Source organism: Bacillus rossius, chromosome 8 (genome assembly GCF_032445375.1).
Source record: "Bacillus rossius redtenbacheri isolate Brsri chromosome 8, Brsri_v3, whole genome shotgun sequence".
Classification (NCBI taxonomy): Eukaryota; Metazoa; Arthropoda; class Insecta; order Phasmatodea; family Bacillidae; genus Bacillus; species Bacillus rossius.
In genome coordinates, this window is record NC_086336.1 from 63,936,795 (window position 1) to 63,951,166 (window position 14,372).

The 14,372-nt window shown below is 37.1% G+C and overlaps 2 protein-coding genes across 3 annotated transcripts in view; one reads left to right on the top strand and one right to left on the bottom strand.

The window, feature by feature from the left end:
* Positions 1-14,372, bottom strand: part of LOC134535078 (ATP synthase lipid-binding protein, mitochondrial) — a 106,554-nt gene that overhangs the window by 17,591 nt on the left and 74,591 nt on the right. The window lies entirely within an intron of this gene.
* LOC134535073 (juxtaposed with another zinc finger protein 1) lies at positions 473-13,724 on the top strand. 2 transcript variants are annotated; one of them, XM_063373921.1, is made up of 6 exons: positions 473-906; positions 3,829-3,999; positions 8,027-8,135; positions 9,451-9,585; positions 11,762-12,128; positions 13,050-13,724. In XM_063373921.1, exons 1-5 carry the CDS (start codon positions 807-809, stop codon positions 12,108-12,110), a joined length of 864 nt encoding a protein of 287 aa, XP_063229991.1. In that variant the 5' UTR covers positions 473-806; the 3' UTR covers positions 12,111-12,128; positions 13,050-13,724. The 2 variants fall into 2 exon arrangements, with proteins under 2 accessions (XP_063229991.1, XP_063229992.1); XM_063373922.1 differs by having other exon boundaries at positions 783-906; positions 11,762-13,724.

The following is a 14,372-nucleotide window of genomic DNA, read 5'->3' on the forward strand; positions in this document are numbered from 1 at the left end:
AAATTAGGTCTGAATTTTAATGAATTCGGGTCTCGGTGTATCATTAATTATGCATGGCCCTTGGTTCTACCTGTTCCTCAGGGGCTTGCCTGACTCGGGTGGGCCATGGCTAGGGGTGCGTTCCGTTAGCGGGATCGGATACTGGCGGTCGCAGGTCGGGCTTTGGGGTGGCCTTCGGCCGGACGACGTCAGCACTTTCCAATAATATGTAAGAAAAGCTATTCAGTATAATGGGGTATCTACAAAAACACTGGATATACCATATATATATTAAAATCATGTGTAAAAATATTTTTTTTTTTAAAATAACTTGTTTGTAAAATAAAATGCCGAACATGACGTTTTTTTATGATTCACATCCATTTATTTATTATATATAATTATAAGAAGGTTGCAGCTACTATTTGTTTTACAATGTCTGTGTAGAAATGTCTCAAAATGTAAATTGACTTCGAATTGCCGACCTCCGTAGCGTAGTCGGATGCACACCGGCTTTCGGTGCGAGGGGTCCTGGGTTCGAGTCCCGGGTAAGGCATGGGTGTAAAAATTTACATGTTGATATTTGATTACCTACGAATTGATGATTACACTGAAACAATTGAACCTTTGGTTGTTTGGCGTCACCGCCTGAGACTAGCAATTAATAAAAATAAAAAAAGACTTCGAATCAACCCCATAGTCGATGCCTAATAATTACTTCCTCCTATTATATCCATGTGTGGCTGTTTCAGCGCTCAGTTTTATTGTTCTATGTTGAAATAATCTTTAGCTCGAATTGGCACTATTCAGTGTTTAATATCTGGGATATGGCTGTCTTCATGATAAACATTTGTAAATTTAATGAATGTGGTTTGACGTTTCCTAATTTGTTAGAACTTATTCAACATATTGAAGGCACTCATATCGGTATGTTCTATAATGTGAGGCTTTTAAGTGAGATTTTACCTTTTTGAAAGTAATGTCTAACGTGTAGGTTATGTCAAACACTTGCTCATTAAAATTATAAGCACTAGTAATGTGATCAAGAATACCATTAAAACATAATCAACAACTGGTATTATGAGGTTGCTGGGGTATATATTAGTATTATTCATAATTCCGTACTGAATGTACATCGCAGTCCCACTTCAATCACATTTACATAGGTATTTGAATACGTTCAATATTTTAGGAATTGTTCTGGTTTGTAAGAAGCACAATAATAATGTCTATGTATATTGTGGTTATGTTGTACAAATAATTTTTTTTTTGTGATGGGTTGAGGGTTGTGGGGGGGGGGGGGGGTGGGGTCGGGGTGGGGGAAGGGTCTTATATATAGGGGTAAAATTCCAACGTCGCGGTTTTCTGTAAAAATAAATATTTAAATTCCGATTTTTTTTTAACAATACAGACATTCCTCTATTCACTCTGAAAACAGTGTTTCAAAATCCCTTCTAGTTTCTGAGAAATATATCATTTATATGTTACATTAGGTAGCCTGTGCATTGCTGTGGCGTCAAAACATCGGGCTTTAATTTTTTTTGGTAACGTTAAGTTGCTAATTTTCTGGAATTTAATAGTTAAATTCTGAAAATACTTTTTTTCATCTTAAAAGATGTTCCTCTTTCTACCCTGAAAACAGCGATTTTAAATTCCGACTGGTTTCGGAGAAATCACAGTTTATTGCTTACTTTACAGTACCTATGCATTGATACAGCTGTTTACATTTTTCTATAACTTTTTTATATACGGAGAATCACAGGATCGGCAAACCTAACATTCACTGCAGTTCATTCCGAGGCCGTGTTTGTGCATGTTCTGTTTAAATGTCACAGATTTGTTACATTGTTGGAATGTTCATTTACTTACTTTACGTTAGCTCTATTAAAAATATTGTGGATGCTTTTTTAGATTAGTATGGCCATATTAAAAATACTGTAAAAAATTTCAGTGGTTGCTTAGGAATTGCAAACAGTTTACACAAGTCCATTCCAAGGCGTAAACAGAACCGAAATTCACAGAAGGTTACTGAAGTTCACAGCTCGCGTGAGTAACTTTAGTACTAGATAAAAAAATGCTAAAAAGATATCCATATCATATTTCATAGATTTAAGTGACTGAGAAATTAGAATATAGTCTAGGTACATTAAAATTACTTTTAAAAAGTGTGGATGGTTTATTAGGTTATGTTAGCTACATTAAAAAATCACAGTGTAATCATGTGAATGGTTGGTTGTGTCAGAATAGCTACATAGCAGCAACATTAGTGTCAGTACGTTATATAAGGTGAAAAACAATCTTGGCCCCAGCTGTAACGTATTGACATTAAACAGCCCCGTTAGAAAACGGTTTCGGCTATGCTGTATTCCTAAGATTTTCTGGAGAATCACAGGATCATGTTGCAGCTGGTATCAAGTAAACAATGGGCGGCGACAATAATCTGGCCAGTCTCTCATGAAAACGGTCTCTGCTACACTATTAAAGCAAAAAAAGTGGTTGTCTGTAAAGTCAGTTTATGGACTATAGTTTAACGTGACAACGTCATAACAAAACATTGATGAAATGATTGCATACTTATATGTATAAAATTGAATCATTTTTATTGAATTATCACTATTTTGTATGGATACAAAGAAGGAGTGAAATGAAATCTACAATTTAATTGATAAATTTACTTTTTTGCACTCATTAGTTCAAATATGTTTATTAATTTAACGAAGAGATTATTTTAACTATAACTTTTATACATGTTTGCTATTTAACTTCTTCCAATCTGTGTTATTCTGTTAAGGATAGGACAATGATAGGAAAAGTAGGAAACAAATGGGAGTGTTTCAAGTTTAATGTGCCTCGAAGAATTCAAATCGATGGTTGTTCCAATCGAGTGGAAGAGAGATAGATGCGGCGCAAGCGTACAATGAGCGTAACGGGACACGGCGTAATGGGACAATGAGCGTAATGGGACAATGAGTAATCCTTTTTCGTACGTGCAGCCGGCGTTCATCGATTTATTAGACGTTACGTCAAAAAATAAATTTAGGTTATTATAGAAAGCACAGGTGAGCAGACCAATCACTCACGGAAAAGTCTCGGCTATGCTATTATCAAATGAAGCACAATATGATGACGACCACGTCTTTGCACAGGCTACCTAAGTAACCTATTAACGGTAGTTTCTCAGAAACCAGGAGGAATTTTGAAGCACTCTATTCAGGTAAATAAAGGTTGTCTGTAGCGTTAAAAAAAAAAAAAATATGCACATCATTTAATTCTTTTATTTACAGAAAAACATGACATCAGAAATTTACCTGTGCAGGTTTAGGGACTGTGTTATGAATGTTTTCAGGCTGCAACTTTCATGCATTGGCCTTATTTGGTAGCAAAATAAGGTATGCATTAATTCCTGTGTGTGGATGGTTATTACTAAGTAAAATTTAAGCGGTGAGCTAACATTTTGATGTGGGGTTTCGGTAATTGTTCCATATACGTATACAAGTTAATCCCTTGAACCTGATAGCATGATCCTGTACACATTGATCCTGTGGTACACGATGCTTGCTGTTCTAATTTAATACTTCAAAAGATCCGGGCCAAATAAAAACTTGAATATCAGAATACAAACAAATTATGTCTGGTCTCATGAAAATTTTTCAATTTGTATTCAACTTACGATCATAATTCGTTGTTATATCACAAGTTTTTGTAATGTCCAGGCTCTTGTGATGTAATTAATTAAAACCGCATCATTTACCACAGGATCAGTGGATCCAGGATCATGGCATCAGGATCAAGGGACGAACTTTGATACCAATACTGAAATATTACTGGTTTATTTTTTTTCTGTTTCAGATTACGACCCTCGCGTGATTGAACAGAAAGAGTTGCAGCAGCCGTCTTGCCTGCCGCTGAGCTACGTGCTGAGCTTTTTCTCAGACGAGGGCATCAAGCGAAAGGTCTCCCATTCAAATGTGACCAGAAGCATCTCCTATTCTGCATTTAGCAGATCCAGCTCACCGACAGGTCTGTTTTGTATCGCGGGCTGTTATTCTGCAGATTGTCGCGTTTGACCTTTCACTATACACTTTCAGAAGCGTTGTTGACAGTGTTCATGGAATGAATGAATTGCTTATCAGTGGTCAGCCATGTATGAAACCAAATAATTATAATGAATTTTTATTCTTTATTACATTATCATTTATTTTTATACCTTTTGCTATTTTTGGTAAAAATTACTTTGTTAAATTCAGGCTGTATGAATTATATTCAAAGGTTGATTTAAAATTTTTTATATATCACAGCTTTTTAGTAGTATTCAGGTGTTGTTACAATGTTTTCTATGGAAAATTCCTGATATTTTGTTACTAAATTTTGGGTGGCAACCATGCATGCATGGGTGCGGCTGTTCTCTCTCTCCCCCACACCTGTTCCTTATTTTTGGGTCCTTATTCTCTGTACAGTAGAACCCTGTTAAAAATGTTTTTCAAGGGGCCTGAAGGAAAAAAAAGAAGCAGCAGGAAATATCAATTTGGCACTACTTGTCATTGTCTGAACTTTTTAACAATGGACTTATCAAGCTATTCAAACAAATTTAATGTTAAATACCACTGACCCTCGACACTCGAATTTGCTTAACCAAGCCAAAAAATTTTCAATTTTGAAGAGTCAGCTATTGTAATTATTGAAATTCTTTGATGTAGTTAATAATTTCAATTTCTCTAGCCTACCTCTATCAGTTTTAAGAATTGTTTCTAGAAGTTTGTGTCTGAAAGTCAAAATTACAGCGTTTCAAAAGTATGTTAAATACTAATCTCGTGACTAGACCTGTTAATGACGTGTAAACAAATTCAAATGTAATGTTTATATTTGCGTGTAAGGTTTTGCGCAGACGGTGACAATATACTTCAACAAGCACAATATCACACATTATATAAATAACTTAACTAAAATAATTTATGTTAAAATACAGATGGAATTTATCACTCTCGACTTTAAAGCATCTAACAATTCTCTCATTTGAGTAAGTTATCTTTAAGATAAAATGTTAATCATTTGCGTGTTATTTATTTTAAACTAGCTTCAGTCCGCAGAGCGTGGACTACTGGGTACGTAACTTGCAGTACCCGTCAAACAAAATAGCAACATGTTCTTTCAATATCAAGTTCCATCTATACTATCTAATATTATTTAGTTCGGGATCGCGATTCCGGAATTTAAACGCTAAATCTAAAGATGAACAAGTACACGGTCTTTATATACAAAGAATATGTTCGATAACTTAAAAGATTCTAGTTTGGTGAAAATTGTTCGTCTTGTTTAAATCGTAATTCGTGAGGATACTTCTTTAATCAGCGAGTCTTCGGGTGATGGGGTAAGGGACCAAACCTTGCTGCAGGATACCCACGAGACGTGTAGGTGCTCGAAGAATCCTTGGTTCGCCTCAATCAGGACTGCGAACTCGGTGTTGCTCCTCCGGTCTCTAGCGGGCGGCAGGAATACGTGCCGTCACGACTCCATCCTTCGGGCTGTGGGCGGCAACTGGGCTGGACTGCGCGACGGTCATCCTTCCCGGGCTCGAACTGCAACTTTTCATTCTTCGACTGAATTCTTCTTTCTTCAGGATGATCAACGGCATCTATTCTTCGTAGTTTCAAAGCAATTTATATTCATTGGACGATCTCTTGAATCTGAATATTCGTCGACCTCTCTTCTTAAATAATTGTTTGAATTATTGACGTCTGAGTATTATCCTCGTTGATTAATTTATTAGTTCCTTCAGGATCTCCGTCAATATTGGCATTAATAAACAGTTTCAATTCTTCTATAAATATTCAATTCTAACTTAAAGTCGAAATCGTTGCGTTTTTAGATGTTGCCTTCATCGAGTCTCAATTCGTTCTAAAGAATCTTTTTCCCCGTTACTAATAAACGACTTTCTTAAGGTTGTTGATAAAACAAAACTATTAAAATTACTACCCATTACTGTCGTTGTTCATCTTTAAATTAATATTTATTTCAAAAAATACTACTATACTAGCTTTGACAATAATTTAAAATAAAAATTAACATAGAGTAATACATAGACAAAATGATAACCAAAGAAATTTAAATCTGAATTAATCATAGATTACAAATGTAAACATACGGAATAAAGTGTAATTAAACAAAATAAATACTAAGGAAATTAAATATTTACTTTCTATAAAGGGTAAATATTGCCTTTATAATTTTGTTGTGCTTCCAGCTTCTATTTTATTTGTGTTTAAAGACACACACTCACATTTCTGTAAAATTGTTTCACAATTTGTAAATGGGAATGCCTCTTTCCGATTCCTTCGCCACTTGAAAATGAGTAATTTTGAGATTCCTTCTTACAAATGAAATAAATTAAACTCTATCAGCAATGGAAAACACTTAGTTTTTTTTTTTTTGCCATTGCAGAATAGTTGTAGGACTATGTATGTACAGATGAAAACACACTAGAATGGCAAGAAACAAAAGTATTTTTTTTTCTTTCAATACAAGGGTGCCAACAGACATAACTGGGAACGTTATGTACCTTCAATATATTGAATACACAGCATTAGCCAGCACACGTGTAGCGCTTACGTTTTTTTTTTTTGCACACAATCCTAGTTTAACAATCTACATCTATGGTATAACATTGATTGCAAACAAAAACGTATGTTAAGCGCAAAGTAAACCTTTTAACATGTTAAACTTCACAGATGAGGTATGTGTTGGAATAGTTAGGGTTTTTAATTTTTTTTTGTTGGATTTATTGAATTTTAGAAAGCAGAAAATGCACCATTTGTGAAACGTTAGATGCAGGAAAGAAATACATTGTCCTTGGGGGAAAATGTCAGGACTTAAAAAATGTGACTTTATAAGCAGGAAAACATAACAAGGTTCTACTGTTCTACATTGCAGTTGTCACCGTCCCTCTCTGGACAATTCAAGTAGCTTGCTTTGTAGTGGAATTGTGATATAACTTACTGTTTGATTTCAAAGTTCAGATAGTACTAAAGTAATAAGCAATGAACTACATTTTCAATACTTGTGGTTTTATTTAAGAATTTTATTTTATTTTTACATTAGATACATAAAACACTGGCCAATTACAACCTTGTGCTAACATATTATAGTTATGTTAGTTATTTAATATTCACTTATGTGAAACCACTTCGATCGAAGTTGGCCAGCCTTTAAAAAGCGAGGGCTATCTACAAACATTCAAAAATCTAGTAGGCCAAATTGTATTTTTTATGTTTTTTTTAGCATCAACAACAAATCCTTCTTATTCCTAATATTTTTGTTTGTATAGTGTTCTTGTGTCAGTTTGTCTGTGAAAGGTTATATTCTAAAATAAAGCATGTATTAATACATACATTGTGTATGCATTGCAATGTTGTGACAACTCAGATGTCCTGTCTCATATATGTACTCTCATTCGTCTTTAGAGTTTATATCCTTGTGTCCTTTTTCAACTATACCTTTCAGTTTCTTTTAGGCCTGTGCGAAAACATTATTTTTTATGCCAACACGATTATCAAATCAAATGTTTAAAATAGTTGCGAAGTCGAAGCGAATTGTGATTGTTTTTCTTAGCATGGCTGCAATACACTTATTTTATAAAATACTGGATTGTAGTAAAAATATTATATTTTAAATGTTAGTAATGTTTCAGCTGATTAAGTGACTAACCAATTGAGCCCCTACGTATAATACCATTCAACAAAAAATCATAAACTGACCATGCGTAATATTAATATTGAGCATTTATTTGTGCAGAACATACACAAAACTAAAAAAAAAATAAAAAATATTTTTTTCATGTTAGAACCATGTTTTAAAGCTTTGCAACAAATGCCTAGCTTCACATCAGATGCGAAGCTTTGCATCACAACAGAAGCTTCGTATAAAAAAACGAATAGCAGATTTCCTGGCGAAGTCACATGGAGCATTTAAAAGAGAGATTGGCTTGGTGAAAGCTTCGCACAGGAATGCCCCCGGGATGCAGCCTGATGGTACCGTGCGACTCTCGGTGCAGGGAGCGACGGCGAGGAAGATGAGTTCGGGAGCGAGCTGGACAACAGCAACGAGTCGTGGGCCACTTCCGAGGAATTCAGCTCCGAGTTCATCCTCAAGTACGGCAGCAGGTGCGTACCGGGGTCTCGTGTCGACCAGGAAGGTTGACCGCTGGGTGTTCATCCGGTGCTCGTTTCACGAGTCGTGCCGGGCATGGGGACTCAACCATCACCCAGCCACATGAGCATGCATCGCTCATGCTCCTAAAATCCAAGTAAAGTGACCTCATTTTCCGTTGGAAGCATTTTCGAATCAGTTTTCATGTGTCTTTTTATGCCATATTTTTCTGGTAAAGAATCTGCTACTTTACTTAACAACTGTAATGATTTTTTTTAAAGCTAATTTTGGGTATCAAAATCGGAATTAACTATAAACGTCAATTCAATAAACAATTTGACAAAACTTAACTCATTTATCAAAAATTGTATATTTTACTATGGTAAATGCATTGAATATATTTTATTTGGCATGATTTGTTAACCAAAATCAATTGAAAAAAAAAATTATGTTGATAGATTGATCTTGTATGTCTTATCACTTTATCAGTAACACATTTTTACATTAATGATTATGGCACATTTTTCAAATACACACACAAAAGTTTGTCAATTTAGTACTTAACAATAGTGAAAGTACTTTATACTTAAATATTACTAAATGTAAAACATCTTGTTCGTACCTGAAAATGTATACTTTAAAGTGAGAAATCCTTTATAGTTAGAGGCACTTTATAATGTAATTTCACTGTAATAGCTTTAACGGAACGCGTCTTTGTTTGAGTTTCATTCGTAAACACGCATGGACTTGGTGACATCAGGTACTCTTGACAGTTCTTAGGACAAATTGTAAGCCTCATCATGCTGACTATATATCTTCAGTTTATGGTTTCACTGTTAGAACTAATGATAAAATTGAAAGCACACTATAATAGAACTTTCGGGACCATTACTTTGTTGTGTTTAAAATTTTTTTAATAAACAGCTTATTTTTGTTTGCAATTCAAATTGTGCACGTAAATATTTTATATTTAAAATAAAATGTTTGGGTGTGAGGATCATAAAATTATAGCTTAACCTTATTTTAAAGTACCTTACTTGAAACTGATTTCCCATGTAAAGTTTACATTTTCAGATCCCTACAAAATGGTTTAAATCTATTAACAGTTCAGAATAAAGTAATTTCATTATTAAGAACCAAAACTGAGGGTTTTTCTGGTATGTTTTGATTAAATTTCATTGAAACTGATAAAGCTTTTATTTAGCATGTTTGCTTGTTTCATTTAAGTGGTTTTTTTTTTTGCCAAAAGTTTGTTTAGCACAGTCCATAATTGTTTTTGTGTGTGTGTGTCGGGTGTTTATGCTGAAGGTAGAATTGTTGTGTTCTCAGATTGGCGAACTCTTCGGCCAACAGTAACGGCACTGACAAGCCGTTTGCGTGCCCTGTTCCTGGCTGCAAGAAGCGCTACAAGAACATCAACGGCATGAAGTACCATTCCAAAAATGGACACAAGAAGGATGGAAAGTTAGTATAGTACATCAGCGCTGACACACAAATACCGTGAAGTCAACTCGAAGGTGATGATACATTCAGGGCTTTCCTTGCAAAATGCTTAAAAACGAAAAGGTTGAGCTATGCCCTGCATAGTCAGGGAGAATTTCTGACCTGGCGAATTTCTCGCAAATCAACATAGGTGTAGATACAAAATAATTAAAGAACATCAATACTCTGGGCAGTAACGATTTGTGCTTCTGTGACGTGGTAATACGCATACATTTCTCTCGAATGGGGTCGGCACTAGAAAAACTTCATTGAAGTCTGGGGGTCCTTGCCGCGTCTTCACTTCACCAGAAGTTGAGCGAGACTCGTTTCATCACAACACCGCCCTCCCCTAAACAAATCCTCGCCTTTTTCACACAATAGGGTTAAAATCTATTCAATAATTATGCGAAAAAGAGTGCAAACTGGTGAAAAAAATGGTTAGCAGTTAGCTTGCTGGAGTCCAGATGTTCACTTACAAAGGTTTCACCCAGTTTTTGATTCATTGGAAAATTTTCCCAAAAAATTGGTGAATAGCAAACAAAGTTCCTAATGGTCTAAATAAATATTTAAATGCCTCTTAAAGGCAAATAATCACCATTCTTGAAGCAAAGGTGAGCGAGCATGTTCTCTTTAGTGGAAAAGTATGGAGTTGAAGCGTAAAATATCTGACAGATTCACTTTAGTTCTCGTGGATTGCAGAGACAAGTAAGTCACTCTCCGCGGGGCTGGTTCAGTGCGATGCCTTGCGTCCACGCCAGGGAGGGGAAGTGCTCTCGACTTGCGCATTCCACGTCAATCCCCGTGCTGGCCGCTCCGCTCACAGCTGACCGTCAACAGCGCGTAGACTTCCCCGCACTCTCCCGCCGGCCGTAGCAAACGCACAAATCAAACGTCGTAAAAACCATTGCCGTAGAGTTACACAAACTATTTTAAACAATTCATATATATATTTTTTTTTAATGCGTGAAAAATACCGTATATACTCGTGTATAGCGCGCCCTTTTTTCCCCTCAAGTAAGGGAAAAAAATAAGGATGCGCGCTATACACGGAAAAAAAAAAAGGGGGGTGTGGAAGGGAGGAGGAGTGGAAGTCGTTAACTGCCAGGTGATTGTTGACGTTTCTGGCCAGCCCCCCACACATACGCACAAGCAACAAGGCCTCTCTTTCACACACACACACACACACACACACACACACACACAACACACACACGCGCGCAACCTGGTCTCTCGCGCGCACGCACACACACACACACACACACACACACACACACACGTGCGTGCGCAAGCTCGCACGTCTCTTGTTTATTTTTAGACCTCCCCCTCTACACAAAGCCAACGCAGCTAGTAAAATAAAAGAGAGAGAAAAATTGTTGTCGCCATTCCCCCTCCCACTTCCTTCGCTTCCTCGTCCCAGCTGCTACCGGTGAGTCATCTAATCCTCCGCGCGTCTCTGTTACTGCCTGCCTCCCTCCCTCCGCCCAAGTACCAGTTGTGACGATACAGCGCTTCATTATCTTCCGTCTACACAGCAGAGTTTAAGTATTTTCCTGACGCATCACCACACATCAATTTAAATTATCATTTGTTTCACACGTACAGGTACCACAAAATGTTAGTAAAATTTATTTATGGGGAAAAAAATTTTTTTTCTTTGGAATTTGTTGCAAAAATCGTGGTGCGCGCTATACACGAGGGCGCGCTATACACGAGTAAATACGGTATATACTATTAACAGTATCATACTGTGATTAACATTACCATAGATATTAGCTGCATATAATGGAAAACTACAAGTATGAAATTACCTGGCAAATAAAATCAGGAAAAGGACTGATAAATCAAAACAATATGAATTTTAAAATAATTTATGAAAAAAAAAAAAAAAAAAAAAAAAATTAAAATATTTAACTTAAAACAGTAAACTAAATTAAAACAAAAAAATATTGGGGAGACAGGTACCACACACCTCTAATGAAAAAAACTTGTGCATGCAACCACGTGTAATTCACCTTGATGACAAAGTAGGAGTTTGTGTCTCACAAGGGGAGGTGGCTACTCGTCATCACCGACGTCGTCCGGACTCGCAGTACATGCAGGGCGGGAACGGACGTGAAAGTGGCGCAAGTGTCGTCGCAGCACTGGCGCGTGTGCGCAGGCTCCACAAGGCGTTCAAGTGCCACTGCGGCAAGAGCTACAAGACCCGGCAGGGCCTGAAGAACCACGGGGCGGCGCGTCACGGCACCAACCTGGCGCTGGCGGTCCCGGGCGGCGAGGCGGCGGGCGTGCGCGCCGTCTCCATCAGGAGCCTGGACGTGAAGGCCATGGTGCTGGCGGACTCTGCGCTGGGCGTGCTCACCCCGGCCCCTTCCCCCCAAGTGTCGCCCCTCCCCGTCAAGCCCCACCCGCCGTTCACCCCGACCCAGTCCCCCGTCAAGCACCTGGCCTTCTCCTCCCCGGCGGTGCTGACCCCGGGGCCCCCCAGCCCCGCCAGCAGCACCTCCTGAACGCCTCCGGGACAGTCGGTGAGTCGAGTCCATTCCTCTCCAACAACAGTGATATTCATTCCAGAAGTGTTGATGATGGTGAGGGGTTGTTCGGCCAGGAGGGACGGTGTGATGACCGTGGCGTGACTAGTGGCTCGCGATTGCCTCTGCAGGGTGTAACACTTGGACCGTAGCTCGGCCGGTAACTGACCCCGTTTCCTCTGGCGCACCAGGCCAGCCGGCAGCCGGACGTTCATCAAATACAATCTCTAAACACTGTAATGTTTTTAGTGAAGATAATTTTCGTGTCAAATATATCACTTATATCTTCCTAGGTTAGAAATACTTGTAATTGTTTTAAAAACCGAAACTTAACTTATTTCATTATAACTGATATATTTTTTTTAACAATTTTTGGCTCACTACGTATCGCTCCCCTTAAGAGCACCTTGCTCTGTATCACCTACTGTGTATGTCCTGTCTGGTTTGGTTTCCAAATAGCTGCCGCCTTTGTTTATGAAACATTGAAAATACTGTAAAATCAATATGAATTGGTGATGTAAAATTTACTTGGATTACTTACCTTTAACCACCTGTTTAAACTGGTAACTACTTGTAAGTATCAAAATGCCCTCTTAAGAGCATGATTAAAAAAAAATTTCAGGAAGTGGAACAAAAAAAAGGGTCTTTAAGAATTCAAAATTTTTAACTGGAAAAGAGTATTTTTCTTCAAATTTAATAAAAATTCTTCATTTTTAAATTATAGTATATAGAAAACAATTTTTAACGAAATAAAATGCATAAATGAACATTTGATAGTGCATTTTATTTCAGTACCGCACGGTCAATTTTATTTACAGTTTCCTGGGGCCCCTATCTATTGGGAGTGTTCGTATTTTTAATGTTAATGTGCATGGAAAATAAAAATAAAATGAAATGAGTTTTTTTTTTCACCCGCAGGTTGCTGCCCTGTGCTGAGGCCAGAGAGGGTTGAGTCTAGTCAGGAGAGATTCAACGAGAACCAATGAAAGCGCTGTTTGGGACGAGCCCATCTCAGCCATGACTGCTGTACATATACCTATATTTGAATCCTAAAGGCCATTTCAGCTTACATTAGTTTCAGCAATGCTCAACTTTAAAAAATTTCAAGGCTGTGTGTGTGTAGTTTTTAGAGGTTACTGTTTTGTGATTGTGTAAGCGAGCTTATGGCTTTAAGTCAGTGATTTGATTATTGTGTATGTGTCAAATACATAAAATATTTATGGTGCTCAACCTCACCTATGTATGCTGCATTATGTCAAGTTGTCAACATAGTCATGTGAGTCTAAACATTATTTTGTAATTTTATTGTAAACTTTTGGCTGTGCTAAGTTCTGTAACATTACTGTAGCATTGCAGATTAAACATTGCCAGTGATTATTTGTATACTATTATTATTATTATTATTATTACATGTTTACATGTATGTACTTTGTACGAAGTTGTCTGAGATATTTGTTAAGACAGTGTTACTTGATCTGCATGTATATATATATATACTTACAAATAAATATACACCAATGTATATCTGTAATTACCTTTTTTGCATGTACACCTATCACTGCCAGTAAATAAAGTGTGTGTGTGTGTTCAATATGTAAGATGTATTATTCCATTAGTTTTGCTACTTCAAAAAAAATTTGATGGGTCATAATTTTAGACTATGCTATTATTAATCTTTAAATTTTTATAAAGATAATAGTTTTTTATTTATCATGCATGGTTTACAGTTTTATATGATCTTTCAAAATTCAATATAGTTCTCATGTAAAAGAATTTCATGGACGTAGGCTATTGCTGGTATCCTCTGGCAAACACAAAAAAAAACAACTCAAAAATGGATCATAAAGATATTACATAAGCACACAGTAAACAAGCCAATATCAGCTGATGTCAAATGTTTCTTAAGCAGCACAGAGAATTCTGTAGAGACTTTGTGATGTTAAATTGAAGGTAAATTCTTGCTAAGTTGTTAATTGTACTTAGCCATTGGCCTAATTCCATCTGCAGTAAGGTGGGAGATGGGTGTGTGGGAACATTAAGGAGGTCGTTTGTGATGGACGCAGGTCTTGGCTGGGCCATGCTTCAGGGTAGGAGACAGATAGGTTTTCAGGGTGAGGTCATCAATGTCAAAGGAAGTTGAGGTGTGCTAGGAAACAGGCTGCAGAGAGGGGAATGTAAGGAGAGGAGTGATCATTGGTGAAGCTTCAAAGGGTTTGGAAGAGAACTGAAAAAGCTAGCAGG